Source organism: Periophthalmus magnuspinnatus, chromosome 7, assembly GCF_009829125.3.
Source record: "Periophthalmus magnuspinnatus isolate fPerMag1 chromosome 7, fPerMag1.2.pri, whole genome shotgun sequence".
Lineage (NCBI taxonomy): Eukaryota > Metazoa > Chordata > Actinopteri > Gobiiformes > Gobiidae > Periophthalmus > Periophthalmus magnuspinnatus.
The window spans coordinates 8,021,831-8,040,628 of NC_047132.1; the positions used below are offsets into that span (position 1 = coordinate 8,021,831).

Genomic DNA, 18,798 nt, shown 5'->3' on the forward strand with positions numbered 1-18,798 from the left:
TTATACTGGCTGCTTTATCTAGAAGTGCAACAAAAAGTGGTCGTGGCATCAGCCGAAACAAAGCCATCATTCCCGCAGTCAAACAGCTATTGTGGACCTTTTATTTACACCATAGAGTTAGCCTGTGCAGCTGTTGCCACCGCGTGATTGAGTGTTGCATATAATTCTCCGCGGACAGGCAGGAGAAGGGAGATGTTGGATTAAGCGTAGAAGAAAAGACGGATGGGGTAAGCTGTACGCACATATACGATTAAAGGTTGGGGGTGCGGGGGCAAAAAGGGCTCCGGGGCTGCGGCAGAAAGCTAGCTCAGCAGGAGGTTGATTATAGCACCAAAGGGATCCACTTTGCACATCCAGCAAGTACAAGTCAAACAAAGGAGCATATAGGCACTTGAAAGTCTCGGTATGGGGTAGGGCGGCACAATGTTGGAAAATATTCGGATTTGCGATGTGGGTAAGGCTGTAGGTGTTTAGGCGTTTAAACTAATCGAGCAAAATTCGTTTTTGTTTGTTATAGTCGACTATTTTATTTGGATAAAGACGTATGGGACGTAGTGTTCGCACTATACTAAAATTTCAAACTCAATTTTGATGCTAAGGAATAGACTTGATACTAAAAATACCGATTCTGATACTATAATGATAATAATAAACTCAGATTTTCAACATCAAATCGTAGTACTTTCTTTTATATTACCATGTGGTCTTACTGTATATCTGTTCAATTCTTTTAGTACCAATACCTGCTCAAATGAGTATCAAGTTTTATTATTTTATTTTTGTATCCATTAACCCTAAAAGAAGCAAATCATGAGTTTATGCTGCCTTTTTTAAAAACATAAATACTTGTGGTTCCTAGTACTTTTACTCACTGATCTAATATGTGTCCAGCCTTATAGTTATTAGTGATACTACAGTATATTTAGGTATACACATTTCGAGTAGAGAGTGAATTGATCATGATTTTTTTCTTCTAAAATGGTCACGATTATTATTTTAGTTCTTACAATTTTATTATGACCTGTACAACACAATTATTACTTAACACACTAATTCCGTAGCGATATGTAGTGTGTGGTCTATATATTTCTATGCGTTTTAGTGAAGGGGGGGACTTGCCTGGGTGGTATAAGTGGGGGGGGGGGGGTCTTGTGGCACTTTTACGACTGCCGAAATAGCGTTTTGGAGGGGACAAAGCAGACTCCCGTGTAGCTGTCGGCACACACACATCGTAACAGCTTGAACGGGCTTTAGCATCAGTGTTTATGGACACATGGATCAATACTCTCCCTAAGGGTCTATATTTAAGACTGCAGCTGAGAGGTCGGCATGCGGATCACGGGGGAGGGGACTCAAGATGGTCATTACCGGATTTGGGTGGTGGCCAGGAATAAAGAGATTATACCAGGGAATCCCAGACCTTTTTAATCAATACAAACATTCATACTTGTTTCCATGGCGATGTTATTGCTATGCCTGTAACGTTTCGCAGTATGGCATAAAACAGGGGTCTCAAACTCAAATTTGTTGGGGTTTGCAAGAGGCAGAGTCTGGGTGAGTCAGTTATTCCACAAATTGTTAAAATCTTCTCAAATGTCAACGCAGTTTTCAGCATACATGAGGAAATATGTCAATTCTTGTGGATTTTACGGATATACGTCGTTATTTGTTGAATCTTTTGTGACGGGAGTACAAACGGCCGACCGCAGCACGAGTGACATGTGTGTTTGGGGTTTACAGATTTGGACTAAGCTTCTACACGCAACATGGTAACGCCACACTAATATTAAACTTTCATATTGTCCTGAGGGCCACAAAATATCGTCTCGCGGGCCGCAATTAGCCCATGGGCTGCATGTTTGGGATTCCTAGTATAAAACGTATTTATGTTATATTTGCTTAAACTCTATCCTGAGCAGGGTCGTTTTTCCCTAGATCTGACCTGTAGGTTGGGTCAGTGGTGTTGCCTGCTTATCTCCATGGTGGTACATAGGTTCAAGGCCATACTGTGGAACATTTCAGGCTACGCAATGGAGACTGACCCATTAGAAAAGTTAGATAATGAGGCTTTTAACAACAAATGAATGTTTCCCACTCCAATATCCTGTAACACACACAAAAAAAGATCAGTTTATTCCTACAAACCACCTGCTTCTACTGCAACAGAATTGGCTACAAACCTTTTGAAATCCCAAATACTCCATGATTGGCCCTATATCTTACACATTGGACACACCTGATGGATAACCCATCCCAAACTGACTTCACCAATCTTAAACACTGCATTTGCATTCTCCTATCTCTCCTTCTAATGCTCGTTATTAATTCAAGTCTTCTACTCTGTGATTATTCCAGCCACATCCTTCACCCTTGATTCCTTTTGCTCCCGCCTCTGGAAATGCAAATCTATCCGAAGCGTGACAAACGAAGTACAGCCAATTCCGACACGTTTGCCCCCCCCCCTCCCGGCATGGCCCTCTGCTCCTGCCTGGCTTCACCTCCTCTCGCTGCTCTGTAATTACCCATGTTGCATTGCTACGCCTAATCATACTTGATTTGGGGATGCTCCACCATTGTCTGCACTTGTTAGCCCCTTAAAGCGCGCCGTTCTGATAGAGTACGCTGATAACAGGCAGAGTTTTCCACAGGCTGTTTATATGCATAGATTTCCAACAATAACACCGTGATTTGGCTTTCAAAATGTTATCTCTCAAAATGCTTAAGTAGAATTGAATAGTGACAATAAAGCGTAAATCAGCTGTAAAACAGGAAGATTTAGGAATTTCAAAAACTGACAGAGACAATCTAGAGGCTCACAACTTAGACTAAACCAACTTTAAACCATTTCCAAACTGGCGTTGCACTAGAAACTAGAATAAACCCACCATTAACAAAAGCTGAATAAGAACCAGAACGTAAAATTGATAAATGTTGCTATATATGTAGGTTAATGCCAGAACTGAACTATGCTTAATCTGGGAATGAGTCAAATGAAATTGTGTCAAAACATAGCAAGATACAACCATCACAGGACTTAAGTGGGATGATAAGTCTAAATTAGATCTTCACCTAGACTAAACACGATTTGGGTCACACTTGTCCTGGATTGGTCTTGGTTTGAGTCCAAGTTATATCATAGTCTTGATGTAGATGTGGTTTGTCCTGTCCTAGTCCTAGTCTAGTCCTAATCTAGTCCTGGTCTAGTCTTGGTCTAGTCCTTGTCTAGTTCAGGTCAAATTCCATTCTAATCCCAATTTTGATGTGGAAAGTGTGAATGTACCCTAAAACTACCACTTACCTAGACTAAACAAGATTTGGGGTGAAGTCTAAACCAGGCTGACTCATGCAGGTATAAAGTTGCATTCACATTTGTCCTGGATTGGTCTTGGTTTGAGTCCAATTTATATTATAGTCTTGAGGTAGTCTTGGTTTGTCCTGTCCTAGTCCTAGTCTAGGTCTGATCTAGTCCTGGTCTAGTCATGATCTAGTCCAGATTAAGTCCCACTCTAGTCCCAATTTTGACATGGCGAATGTGAACGCATCCTAAAACTACCTAAACTAAACCAAAACATGTTTCAAACCACAATCTAGGCTGTAAAATCTAGACTTTACGATCTCATTTAGGTCTTTACAGTAGTACACTAATACTGTAACCTAAACTGATTCAAGTGTTATTGTCAGACTAACCTAAAAATCTTAAATACACGTAAAAACATTGTCCATAGTTCAATAATTAACAGATCCAGATAGCGTAAAACAAGCTCTATACAGTAGCCTATGTAGTACGTTCAAAGAGAGAAAGGGTGTGCTGAAGCGACTCCCAATTTGTTCTCACTTTGTTCAAGTAATAAGATCCAGGCCTTCCCTTCCAATGGACGAGATAATTAACTCCCGGGGACAGGCAGCGTGTGGAAGTTTTACGGCTTTCTCCAATAGATCTCCCCGGCCCAGCCTCTGCCTGTTGGAATAAATCCTCTATCGTAGCTTGATATGGCGCTGTATGTTTTTAGAGATACGCGGAGATGGAGGGAGCTGAAGCTGTTGAGGGGGGGAGGGGGCAGGGCGGTAGAAACATGTAAGCAGGGTCTATGAATATGAAATGTAAAAGGTGAAAAAAGCGAGGCTATGGTAATCTTGTTAGCAAAGGTGGTGTTTGTGGATCATAGAAAACGCCCCGGTGAGAATACAGTGACATAATGTAATAACTGTCAAATTGATAGAGGTTGTGGAGTTTACAGGCTTAGTTGTACATGCAAATATGGGATATGCATGGATTACATTAGGGTTTGAATAAAAAAAGATGTATTGAGAGAATCGTAAACAACACTGGGGAATCGTAGTGGTGGTAGTAGTATTAGTGGTAGTAGTAGTATTGGGGCTTTTTCAGTAGACACTATAATTAACATACACAATTGGTTAGCCATTGTAAGAATTCTGTTTAAAATGATACTGAGATTTGTTATGCTAGTTACTAACCTAAACATGTGATCAAAATTGGGTCATTGATGAAGAAAGCTGCACCTCCAGTGGTACCATGTAAATAATAGCATCTCGTATACTGCATAAAAGCACAAGCAATCCATCAATTGACCAATCAAACCAACTGCTATGTAACGTAGGCTGGCCGTTGCGGTAGGATGTGGGACAGAAGACAGAAGCACAGGTGTAGTACACAATTTTTATTTCTTTTTCATCAATTATCAAAGTGCATTGTGCAAATGGATGTTAGAGGAGCAGCATCTCCTCCAGCAGCAGAACATCGTGTGATCGTTTCAGGCGCATTTTTTCCTGTTCCACTAACTTGATTAAACTAATATTAATTAATAGGGGTGTTTAAAAAATAACATTAGCTCTTTAAAACTCAAACCTCCATAAAACCCAATAAACCCATAAACATAACCAAACTTATATACATATTAAAACACATAAACCCTAAAACCAAACACCAAATATACTTAAAACCCATAAACCATTTAAAAATACCCAACATGCCGCCCCTACACATTCACTGCCTTGGTCCTGCCCTGGAACCTTTTTCAGGGAGCGTTTCCCCATAGACCTCTTTGATACCTGGACATAAGGACAAGGTGGGAAGTTACATTAAGTTTAACATTTTTAAAACACTTTCACTAAAAACACTACAAATTACACACCACACGCAAACACTTAAAAACTTTCTCAAAAAAATCCAATTTATTAATTAGCTGTTAATTTTGTTCTCATTCTCCTCCAGGACACGCAGGACAGCTTCAATTAAAGTGCCACTGTGCCTCCAGATCCAAAACTGGGTAAAAGCAGACAAGTTAAATAAACATTGTAAAATCCTTTTGTACAGTTGTATTTTTTAAAGTGCAAATAATGTTCAAAGTGCTGTGTGCTATTAAAGTGTACATTAAATTTAAAGTGCATATCGTGAAAGGTGCTGTTCATTTAGTAACAAACTTGACTGTTTGTTACATGGTAGCATTTTATATGTAGTTTACCCATAATCGTGGAGCGATTTCTAGATTTTCTATACCCAGTCAATAAAACTGTCCTTGTGTGTCCATTTGATGTTGATGAACAAAAACATGAACTTGATTTTTTTGTTTTTGTTTGACTGTATGAAGAGTTCCACTACAAAAACAGATATTGTATTTTTATTTTTACTTCCGTTCATCTTCTACAGATAAAAATAATAATATAATGGACTGATTGAACATTTTCATAGCAGTAAAATCCTTTTTGCTTTTGAAAATATTACTATACAAAGAGTAACAGTAGCTCAGGTGGTAAAGTATTTGTCCACGGACCCACAGGTTGGCAGTGTGATTACAGCACCCACAGATGTATGTTATCATTGTGTCCTTGGGCAAGATACTTAACCCACTTCGCCCCCAGTGTCTGTGTGCACTGGTGTATGAATGTGTGAGCAGTTCCTTGATGTAAAGTGCTGTGAGTGTCTTGAAGGTGGAAAAGCGCTACATAAAAACATGACCATTTACCAGTAAACTGCAATCCTCTGACTTTTTACATTATTTTTTTTTGTTTTTTTTTTTTTTTTGTAAATGAACTTTTGTGTCGTGCTGTTCTTGACCACAATTTGCCTTTGAGATAAGCGAGCAATTTGAAGTGCTTAGTTTGTAATGCAATTCAATATACTTTTTCAGCATCATTCAGCAGTTTGTCGTTTTTTCATTCAGTTGCAGTTTAAATCGAGTATATGTGCGAATAGTGTTGCAGTGGTCTCTAAAAGTAGCTTGTGACAGCAGTGGGGACTCAGGTCACTCTCATTCTCGCCACGGTAACCTGCCTCTCCTTCCTGCTTTGTCCGGCAACTGCTTTGGAATGTGCTGTATAATGCTTTCCGTCCATTGTGTGTGCTTCGCTTTTTATATGACTATATAACTCGGGATGAACTTTGACCGTTTAGCACATTGACACCCTCCCATTCATGCTTTTAATGTGGTCCCATTGTACATCCTTTAGGATCTAACGTGTATTTTTTTTTGTTTCTCTTCTTCCGCAGAAACATGTGAAGACCTTTGGCCCAACCGACAAGTCAGCCTTCAATAACAAAAAGGAGGTCTTGGCCTTTCTTCCTTTCATCTGTTCTTTCTTCTTCCTCTGCGACTTCCTATCTCCCACAACAAACATGGAATGGTCAATAAAAAGAACTTTATCACCCAAGTTTGGTTTGATAGCTTCCCTAATAAGTCTATGGATGTTAGCTTCTTCTTTCTGCCATGGACAAACTTTCAATAGTTTCCATCCAGAACGCCGGGATTGGGTCTTCAACCATTTGACAGTCCACAGATCAACAGGAGCGTTGTACATCGGAGCGGTCAACCGTGTTTACAAGCTTTCCGGAAACTTAACTTTACTAGTCTCCCATGACACCGGCCCCGAAGATGACAACAAAGCATGCTATCCACCTCTTATCGTTCAACCATGCTCCGAACCGCTAGTCTCAACCAACAACGTCAACAAACTTCTTCTCATCGATTACTCCCAAAATCGTCTGCTAGCTTGCGGTAGCTTATATCAAGGTGTATGCAAGCTACTTCGACTTGACGATCTCTTTATCCTAGTTGAGCCATCGCATAAAAAAGAACACTACCTCTCTAGCGTTAACCAAACTGGGACCATGTATGGGGTAATCGTGTCTTCGCAAGGCCAGGATGGGACGCTCTTTATCGGGACGGCGGTTGACGGAAAGCAAGACTACTTCCCAACCATCTCCAGTCGGAAGTTGCCCCGTGATCCTGAATCTTCCGCTATGCTTGACTACGAATTGCATACTGATTTTGTGTCGTCACTGATAAAAATCCCATCGGACACACTCGCGCTAGTCTCCCATTTTGATATCTACTATGTCTACGGATTCTCAAGTGGTAGTTTTGTTTACTTCTTGACCGTCCAACCCGAGATACCTGAAAATAGCATGTCTTCAAGTGGATCTCCGAGCGATCTGTTCTATACTTCACGCATTGTCAGGCTTTGCAAGGACGACCGCAAGTTCCACTCCTATGTATCCTTACCGATCGGATGTGTAAAGAATGGGATTGAGTACAGGCTCTTGCAGGCGGCCTACCTTGGAAAACCCGGTCGTGTTCTGGCATCTTCGCTAAACATCAGCGCTCAAGACGATGTTCTCTTTACCATTTTCTCTAAAGGCCAAAAACAGTTCCACCGCCCTCCAGATGACTCAGCCCTCTGTATCTTCACCATCAAGGATATCAACGCTCGCATCAAGGAGAGGCTGCAGTCCTGCTATCAAGGAGAAGGCAACCTGGAGCTCAACTGGCTGCTCGGCAAGGACGTACAGTGCACCAAAGCGGTGAGTTCACATTCACATAACTATTTATTTCCATTATAATGTTCTGTTATGTGGGATTATGTTGTAGTACACTATGTATATTTTCCATGCCAATGTTCAGGAATAGAAGGAACACCGTGCGCATATTTGCTAGCATCAAGCAGCATTTAAATTTGGCTTTGTATGAAGTCAAATTTAGTCGCCAGTTTTGACAGTTGAAAGATTTTACTTTACTTTTGATGGCAGTCCCAAAAATGTTGGGTAAGGCAACAAAAGACTGCGGAAGAAGCCATGAATTACAAAAAAAAACAGGGCCCCTTTGCAACTACCAAACATTACTGACTCCTTTGCAGGCTTGCTTCTCCACAGACCTGACTTGTAAATTGGTTTGGTAGTGGGAAAGGGAACGCTTGTCTACATGGAGATGATGTTGCTTTGCCATGAATGTTCCAATTTACTGTATTAACAAATGGAGACAAGCGAAATTGATACCAACTCCCTCTTCTTCTCAGGTTGAAATTTCGATTTTGCATTACAACAATAAATGAGTAAAGCATTTGCCAAAACACAATATCATCCCCAATGAGCTAAAAATATTTTCTCAACAATTTACAAGGTCACACGGTCACGGCCCAGCAACATGGATCTAATTTCTCCCAGCAGAGTAACATGTTTAGGGCAAGGCCTTATCTTCCTACCGAGGCAGAAAACCACATTTTGGAAAGCTGGGTGTGTTCTGTAATACAAACAAACATAGGCATCATTAGGAAAAGCGTTTCACTGCCTTCTGAACAAATCACACTCATTCTACACATAATTATGTCAAATTGTTGTGGAATCCCGATATTAGCTTCGTCTTTATAGTGCATTTCTGTGGGCGCTATTCAGAAATTAGAGGCTTTATTATTCTTGGCAAGCTTCAAAGCAAGACGGTTTTCAATACAAGCAAATGCAATCTTCAATTTTGTGCATGCGATGAGAAGTGGGAGGGGTGATACTCCAGATAGTCGTGTTCTGATGCTAGCATAGATCACACACACAGGCCTATTCTGTCTGAAATACCCAATTATCCCATAACGCTGCACTGTTCGACTGCGCCATGTTGTCAAGTACAATTAAGTGTCTTGATTCTCTTATTCCCAAGGGGCCCCGGTCCTTTGTGTGCTCACTCTGTAATTGCTAATAGGAATTTAAGATTATTAAGAATTAATGATTAGCTACTAGTCGTTATGTGCATGTGTGTGATTGTGCATATATATTGGTATGCCTGCGTGCATGTCTAAGGTCTAATAATGTCTTTATATAGCCACTTAGAAGCACTGATTAGCTTGCCTTGTTGCTAATCCCCAGGCGCTCCAATGACCAGTTTTATTGAAATCAGTATAATTCCCAATTAATGGCGAGTCAGAGGTGACTGTTGGGATGTGGAGATGTTATCGCGAGTTTCATTAGCTCTCAAGTGAAGGTGGTATAGGGTTAGCTGAAACCGAAGATGTAGTAGCAGTTGTAGTAGTGGTAAAATAGAAGGCTTGCTATGGGAATTTGAGTTTATTGCGCTGTTTTTTTAATTATTATTTTTATTGGCTTAAAGGACAATCATGTCATTTGTGCTGTTGCTAGAAAATATTTTACAATGCAGTTTTACAATCGCAATGCCGCCTGGTTTTTAGATTTTGCCTTATGAATGCCTAATTGAGTGGACTATTCAAATATGCAAACAGAATTTTTGAAACCCATCCATTCGTTTTCTTCTGCTTATCCATGGCTATGTCACGGGGTAGCAGTCTAAGCAGGGACTGTCCAGAAAGTTCCCCCACTCCAGAAAGTTCCTTCAGTTCCTCCGGTGGGACCCCAAAGCATTCCCAAGCCACCTGAGAGACATAATCCCTCCAGCGTATACAGGGTTTTTCCTGGTGCCTTCTCCCGGGAGGTGTCCAGAACAGATGCCCGAGCCACCTCAACTGGCTCCTCTGGACATGGAGGAGCAGTGTGACTGAGCTCCTCGCCCTACCTCCAATGAAGTGGCCAATCACCCAGCAAAGGAAACTCATTTTGACGCCTTGTATCCGTGATCTTGTCCCATCGGTCATTACCCAAAGCTCATGACCATAGGTGAGGATAGGGACGTAGATTGACCTTTGAATTGAGACACTAAAACTTAACAAGACTAAATAACATAACAAAAAGTTGGTGGACATAGAAGATACTATTTCAACCCTCTGCAGCTCAAATTTTTTCGCATTAAAACCAAAATAACAAAAATCTTCCCACTGTTGGTAAAGAAACTGTAAACTGTAAATAGCCGCAGAGTATATTGATCCATCTATCATTTATTGAACTGTAAGTCGATATTAGATATGAGCTTAAACTTTTAAACTTCTGGTAGATGGACTTTATTCATTTTAACCACAAAACCCATACAGCTCCCAAATACATATCCGTCTGTCTTTGTCCAATATGAACTTTAACCAGTGCTTGCAATACCTCCATACTTCAAATGCACTTCAGTTAATACTTTTTATTACTCCAAATCTTTTATCAGAGTTTATAGTCGTGATCGGCCATATACATTTTCATATTTCACATAGTTCATAAGCCTTGAATGAATGAGCGTGATAACAGTCGCATACACATAGATGAATATAAAACATGGTGCTTAAGTCCCTGTCCGGCCTCTCGCTGAACAGTCAATAACTCTACAGAATAGTGCGGTGGATTATGCAGATAAACATCAATAGAGCTCATAAACATTTGACAGATTACATTTAAACAGGGGGAGATATGTCGGCCATATTAACGCTGCCGTTGTGCTACCGTAGTGCTGGGTTTCGGATGACAAGACAACTTCTAATAGTCGTGTTTAGCGCTAAAGCAGAAGACCTATTCTGCAAAATGGACTTTTCAGAGCTTTTAACCATTTTACAGTTGTTTCCACTTCTCATTTACTGTCTCAAAGTTATTTTTAGAGTGATTTGTGCACGTATGAGTAATCTTTAATTGCTTATTTTCAAAACGGAATATTGCTGATTAATCCCCCGTTTTCGCCGCCTCCAGATTACGCCCACTGCTTTGTACTTACTTCGTTTTTCAAGTTTTATTTTCTTAATCGGTGATTCGAATACGGCAGCGTTGGGTTGCCATTTTGGTACAAATGAAAAAAAATCTACTACTCGCTGTTGTGACCTGCCACTAGCAACACAGCTCTTTGTTGTAGTGATGTTTACGGTGACGTAGTTGGGCACTGCAGTTTCTAACATGGAAGTCAGCTGACTCATTTCTTTTATTAAGTCATTTTAGATTAATATTGCGATTAAAAATGTGCAAATCATAACATAATAATCCACAAGTGCGTTGGATTATAACTAGCAGACACAAGCACAATAGGTCTTCTTTAAAGGTTCACTATGTAGCTTTTTGGTGGACGTTCACTATGTACGTGTTGGTCTCTGTGCAGATGTTATTGCTTTGCCTGGTATGTTCCATCTTATGACATTTTTCTTCCATCTTGAATTTATTTGGTTAGAGATAAACATGCATTCTTGCTTTCTTCATGGAGAAAGATAAGTTTAATGCCATATTGCTGAACATTCCACCCAAAGCAATAACATCTCCATGGAGACAAGAAGGGGGTAAAGTTAGATAGTTCACTTTGAATTGAGATAGGGTCAAGATGTCTATGGTAAATATCCATGTGCTGCCTTGTTATTTAATGAACATATTTACATTATTAAAAGGATATTTCTCATAAAACATACACTTAATACATAAATACTAGCTCCTGTCTTCAACTTGCAACATTCTGAAAAGTACCAAATCCATATTTGTGTTTACTATTAAAAGCCGACTTCTTATTTTCGCTTTAAAGTTCAGCATCTTGTGTATAATATTTGAAGACCACCTGTGTCTAAAACCAACTTTTAATCTCCCTCAGAGGTCTTTTCTGTCGGTGGAAGTACTTTGCTGCTTGGTAAATTGCAGGTCCTTTGCCTTTCCGGTGGCCCGTCGGAGCAGCAGGTAGTCGGTGATCTTAAAGCTTTGGGGAGTCTTAATTATACCTTCAGGAAAAAGAAGATTTGAGTAGTTTTAGTGTTTTTCGTGGTTGGTTTAGCCAGCACCATGTGGACAGAGGTGGTAGGAGTCAATGGTGTAGGCAAGAAAAATATGTTTTTTTCAATTGAGTAAAAAACTAAAATGCAAATTACTCCAAATTACGCAATGTGAAATTATTCTGAAATGACACAAAAGTATAAATAGAAGTTACAGGTGTCACTTTTCCGGTAGTAGGTCTGCCATGTCTGGTCTGCTTGTCTCTCTGGAGCTGGTATTGCTTTGCCTGGAATGTTCTACAATATGGCATTAAATTGATCTAACTCCATGGAGACAGGCTAGGTCAAGTTACAGGTCAGATTTGTGGAGGGGCGGTCCCTTCACAGTACCATTGAATGTTTTGAAAGGTATTGTATTGTATTGTGAATTGCGCTGCCTCTTGGCCAAAATATATCAATATTTGAATTACTCCAAGATGGATACATTTAATGCCATACGGTGGAACATTCCAGACTTACTTATCTTACTTTAGTTACTTGTATAAAAGCCAATATATTTTGAATACTAAGGCAGTAAGTAAAAGACAGAAGGTACGAAAACTATTAAATACGAGTTGGTCCCACACCTCTGCATGTCGCCCAGGCTGGAGTGAGGACGAGAGCAGAGCCAGAGGAGACAGTACTCAGCCAATCAAACATGTATCAGACAGACGCTCAGCCGCTCAGCCGTCTGTCGTCTGTGGGGACGCGACGCCGTGTTTGGAGAGACTAAAGAAGGAGGGCATCATGTTTCTGTGGCACTGTCTCATGTTATTATACTGTATCATGTGTACAGACGGAGGACTCAGGTGTGTGTTTAAGTCACTGGAGTAGCTCAAGAGAGTGGAACTAATTCCTGCTATTACACCTACTACTACCACTAGTACAACCACCACTACTACTACTACGACTACTACTACTTCTACTACTACAACCACTATTACTACCACTGCTACTACTTCTACTACTGCTTCTACTGCTACTACTACTACTGCTACTACTACAACTACTACTGCCACAACTACTACTGCTACTACTACTACTGTTGCTACCACTTCTACTACTGCTTCTACTGCTACTACTGCTATTATTACTACTGCTACGACTACTACTGCGACTACTACTACTACTATTACTACGACTGCTACTGCCACTACTGCCTCTACTGCTACTACTACGAATACTACTGCTATTGCCACTACTGCCACTACTACTACTACTACTACTACTACTACCGCCAGTACTGCTACTACTGCCACTACTACTACTACTGCCAGTACTGCTACTACTACTACTACTATGACTACTACTGCCACTACTGCCTGTACTGTTACTACTGCTACTACTACTACGACTACTACTGCTATTGCCACTACTGCCACAACTACTACTGCTACTACTACTACTGTTGCTACCACTTCTACTACTGCTTCTACTGCTACTACTGCTATTATTACTACTGCTATGACTACTACTGCGACTACTACTACTACTACTATTACTACGACTGCTACTGCCACTACTGCCTCTACTGCTACTACTACTACTACTACGACTACTACTGCTATTGCCACTACTGCCACTACTACTACTACTACTACTACTACTACCGCCAGTACTGCTACTACTACTACTACTACTATGACTACTACTGCCACTACTGCCTGTACTGTTACTACTGCTACTACTACTACGACTACTACTGCTATTGCCACTACTGCCACTACTACTGCCAGTACTGCTACTACTACTACTACTACTACTACTACTACTACTGCCACTACTACTACTACTACTACTGCCAGTGCTGCTACTACTACTACTACTGCTACTACTACTATGACTACTACTGCCACTACTGCCTCTACTACTCCTACTACTACTACTTCTTCTTCTTCTAAAAAGTTGTCTTAAGTGATTCATTTCGTTGCTGTCAGTTCATTCCAGTCTATAAATAGCTTACATTTGGCAAGCTCTATTTGTATCACACCAAACAAACTGAGCCATATAAACCTCATTTCAACACAAAGGCGGAGGGGAGACAAAGGACTGTAAAAGGTGTCCACATACACACTTAGACTAAAACAAACTGCACCACTCAGACTCCAGAGGGACTGTCGTGGTTGCCAAGTCTGCTACAACATCATCTAAACAATCTCTGTGTAATCAGGACCAAATGGTGAGGAGCTCTGCGGACCATATGTGGCAGACAGGCATGTTCAGGGAGGACGTTCTGATAAGCCCAAGTCTGTTCCTCAAGTCTGCTCCTCTCTGGATATATGGAACTCCTCCCTTGTCCCATCTGAGACAGTCTGCGGTCTCCTTATGTGTTAGACAAAACTAAAAACATTATAGACATAGTACCGTAAAAGTTGAACACATTCTAAAGCTTGTCTACTCGGGCTACGGAAACAAGGCGAACTAATTATGATTGTGCAGTACTATGGAATATAAGATTACCCGCTAACAGTAAGTACCACCCTAAATTACTCCTCAGTGGTCTGACTGAAAGAATGTGAAGGTTAATTACGTATGAAGTGTTTGGGTGCAGCATGGGTAATTTGTAACTATTCAGTTTACTGTCTGCAGTGCTGGAATAACAGACTGGCTGGACAAAGCTCTTTTATTTCTGTCTCACGCTCATAGACTGGATAAAGAAGTGGATTAGGAGAGTGTGACGTCACCCATAGAAATGAAGATCGTCGAGGCTAGCAGTTATAGCGGTGAATTAGGAGCAGAGTTTCATATTTGGAATTCTGATCGTGAGTATCATGGCAACCAAAGAGCCAATCCAGGGCCCCGCTGGTTTAAAAGGGAGTGGGTGCTTAGCAATGCTGTCAATCAAACCTGTTGCTAATGATAACGGGAGCAACCTCAGGGAAAGAAGTCGCCTGATTTGTCTGTTATCAATGTTCATATCTTTATTTACGGACAAAATAGCAAAATAAAACCAGGACTAAGACAGGACTAAGACAGGACAAATCCAGGACGAAACCAGGACTAAGCCAGGACTAAGCCAGGACTAAAAAAAGGACTATGCCAAGACTAAGCCCGGACTAAACCAGGACTAAGCCAGGAAAAAACAAGGACAAAACCAGGCCTAAACCAAGACTAAACCAAAACTAAGACCGGACTAAACCATGACTAAACCAGGGCTAAACCAGGACTAACCAGGATGAAACCAGAACTAAACCAAGACTAAATCAGGACTAAGCCAGGATTAAACCAGGACTAAACCAAGATTAAACCAGGGCTAAACCAGGACCAAACCAGGACCAAACCAGAACTAAAACAAGACTAAATCAGGACTAAACCAGGATTAAACCAGGACTAAACCAGGATTAAACCAGGATTAAACCAGGACTAAACCATGACTAAACCAGGGCTAAACCAGGGCTAAACCAGGGCTAAACCAGGACCAGACCAGGACCAAACCAGAACTAAACCAAGACTAAATCAGGACTAAACTAGGACTAAGCCAGGACCAAACCTGGTAGTGAATTGGAGCCAGAGCCTGGACTTTTATGAGCTTTAAACCATGTCATAATGAATCCCGCTCATAATTGCCGTATATTATCTTATATTTTGAGTGATTCATGCATGTTTTGAGGTTCATCCAAGGCGTCAGCTCTCAGAAAGTCTATTTTTACCTACCTCCTATCCCCGCCCACATCCCTGCACTTACACACTGGCAATTCCCTGAGCTACGCTATGAGGAGAGACACAGTTTTGCAGTTTTGAACAGGAAGTCACCTACCTATTTTTATTACATTATCAACATTACAGTTTACAATGAATACATGTCAAATCACAATCCACACGTGCAACCATACTTCCTGTTTGCTTTTAATGATCCCTCCTCAAGTTTTTTACTTTTTGAACGTACCAAGAAGCTGTTATTTTCAGTATCTCCTACTATTTTAAACGGTTGATTCATGTTTTGTCATTTCTGTCATGTTCGAAATAAATAAACCCAATCGCTCAGCAGATCCCGATGTGTCCAACAGCACAGATAGTCCTTAAGTCCAGTTCTTTCCCGGGTGACAAATTGTTGGCTAAGTCGCTACGCAGAGTTTAGCGGGTGTTAAAACATTGATTTATTGGGTCTTGCTTGATTGATGTACCAATTGTTCCCTTGGGTCTTTTATGTCTCGAATTTTAAGCAACAGCGGTAACAGTAGTAGACTAAATTCCCTTTTTCGGGTCAGAAACGTTGAGTATCCAAAAATAACTGTTGTTGAAATTATGCCAAAATGAACTTAAGGTGACCTCGTTTCTGCAGGAAGAGATTTCAGAACAACTTCTCTGTATCTTTTTTGACAGCGAAGGTGATTCACTTTGGTAAATAAAGTGTGAAGTAGCGCACGGGTCCATCTAACGAACTTGAGTTGTACAAGTTGTGACTGTAATGCCACAACACACGTCATAGCCACAAGCGTTTGATAAATAATATAGTTTTACGTATTACACAAGCTTTTAAAAGGACGTGACCTGCGTTAGTAGTGATGTATGCATTTTTAAACCTGTAGTGGACCCCGTGTGCCCCTCTGTCCTATTTTGAGACACGGGGATAAAAGACAGTAGATAGTCTGGCTGTAAAATGCGTGTGATTCGTCCTTGTCAGCGATAACACTTTGGCTCCACTTGAAACTCGGGAGTTGTGCTGACTGCGTTCACGCTCGCACCCACACCGCATTAAAATTAATACCAAATATAAATCTGCTCTTTGAATGGTTGCGATTAAAGGTGTACTATGTAACTTTTTCTGCTGGAGGGTCAGCTGGGTCCACTGAGATGTTATGGAATGTGCCTGTTTAGTCCTGTTTTGGTCCTGGTATGGTCCTGGTAATAGTCCTGGTTCAGTTTTGATTTGGTCCTGGTACAGTTCTGGTTTGGTCCTGGTTTGGTCCTGGTTTAGTCCTAGTTTGATCCTGGTTTAGTCCTGGTTTGGTCCTGGTTTGGTCCTAATTTAGTCTTGGTTTAATCCTGGTTTGGTCCTGGTTTGGTCCTGGTTTGCTCCTGATTTGGTTCTGGTTCGGCCTGGTTTGGTCCTAATTTTATCCTGATTTAACCCTGGTTTGGTCCTGGTTTAGTCCTAATTTATTCCTGGTTTAGTCTTGATTTGGTCCTGATTTGATCCTGGTTTGGTCCTGGTTTAGTCGTGGATTAGTCCTGATATAAATCTAAATCTTTTCTTTGAATAGTTGCAATTAAAGGTGTACTATGTAACTTTTTCTGGTGGAGGCTCTGTAACCTGGCTCCATTGAGATGATGTTGCTTTGCCTGCAGTGTTTCACAGTATGGCTCTAAACCTATCTCCATGGAGACAAGTTTGCATCACCACTAAGTCAAGTTACACATCAGATCTGTGAGTATCAGAAATCTAATCCAAAACAGGACTAAGCCAGGACTAAACTAGGACCAAACAAAACTAAACTGAGACTACACCGGGACTAAACCAGGACTAAGCAAGGACCATACCAGGACCATACTACAACTATACTGGAACTAGACCGGGACTAGACCAAGACTAAACTAGGACTAGATCAGGACTAGACCAGGACCATACTACAACTATACTGGAACTAGTCCAGGACTATACCGGGACTAGACCAGGACTAAACTAGGACTAGATCAGGACTAGATCAGGACTAGACCAGGACTAGACCAGGACTAGACCCGGACTAGACCAGGACTAGACCAGGACCAACCCGAGACTCTAACAGTGCTAAACAGGACTGAAGTGTGAAAGCAGCGGCTGAGTTCTTTCTCAGCAGCAGTGGCTTTGAGGGCGATAGACTGTCTCCGAGTAGGTGCCACTCAAAAGTAGCCAACTTGTGGCTCCCTGACAGCCCCACACAGAGACGGGCCGACTCAAACGTACTGACAGCAGAGGATAATGAGATGGTGATGTAAACGTATGCGGATGGGATTTGGCAGTGGGGCCTATAGAACAGCAGTCAGAACAGGGTGAGAGCCGGAGTCGGTCTAACAGTTTGACTTCACCACATATGGCACTTTGAGTACGCTGCTGCTCTCCGCACAGTTAACCTCATTCAACATCGGGACTTGTGTCTTTTTTCAGCGTTTTTAATGTGTGTAAATGAGCTTCCTTGGTTTGTCAGTTTTATTTATTCATTTGAGGTTGGGTATTGAATTGAAAACGTTACAGTCATTTGAGATGCTATTGCTTTGAGTAAAATGTTCAGCAGTATGGCATTATACTTACATACATACTTACGTACATCTCCATGGAAACGGGCGTGTGACACCACCTGGCCAATTTACAGGTCAGATTGATGAAGAGGCGACCCCATTCACAATAAAATGTTTTTCAAATAACTGCTTTTGACTGATAGGTTTAATGCTTTATTATGGAACATTCCAGGAAATACAGTAACATTTCCATGGAGACGGGCAGGAGAATTGTTACATAGTACATCTTACTGTAAATGGCCCATATTATGCAATTTTCTGTTTTTTATTATAATGTTGTTTTCTCATCACAAACAGACCTGGAGTTGCGTTTTGTTTCATTCACTCAAACAGAAAACACTCTGTTCCACCTTGTGATGTCATTAAGTGGTAATACAGGAACTGCTCCACTGCATTTTTAAACTCTATACACCTTTACCAGAAACATTTGGATAATTTGAGCCCTGAAATTGCCGATCTCTACTGAACTAAAGATAAAATGTAGCTGTTAACTTGAAAACTACCACTTCATGACATCACAAGGTGGAACAGAGCATTTTGAGCTTTGGAGATATACACAAAGTAATGATAAAAAGTTGCTCAAATGTGTGAATGAAACAAAACACAACTCCAGGTATGTTTTTGATGAGGTAACAGCATACTAACAGGACTTAAAGCTCACAGGAGTCAGTTTTATGTAATATAGGACCTTTAAGAAAT

General features: G+C 40.9%; 1 protein-coding gene across 1 annotated transcript in view; it reads left to right on the top strand.

Moving 5' to 3' along the window:
• plxna2 (plexin A2) overlaps positions 1-18,798 on the top strand; it is a 418,092-nt gene that overhangs the window by 64,294 nt on the left and 335,000 nt on the right. Inside the window, exon 3 of the mRNA XM_055223276.1 lies at positions 6,509-7,819. Within this exon, the coding sequence (XP_055079251.1) occupies positions 6,509-7,819 (1,311 nt within the window). The remainder of the gene's footprint in view (positions 1-6,508; positions 7,820-18,798) is intronic.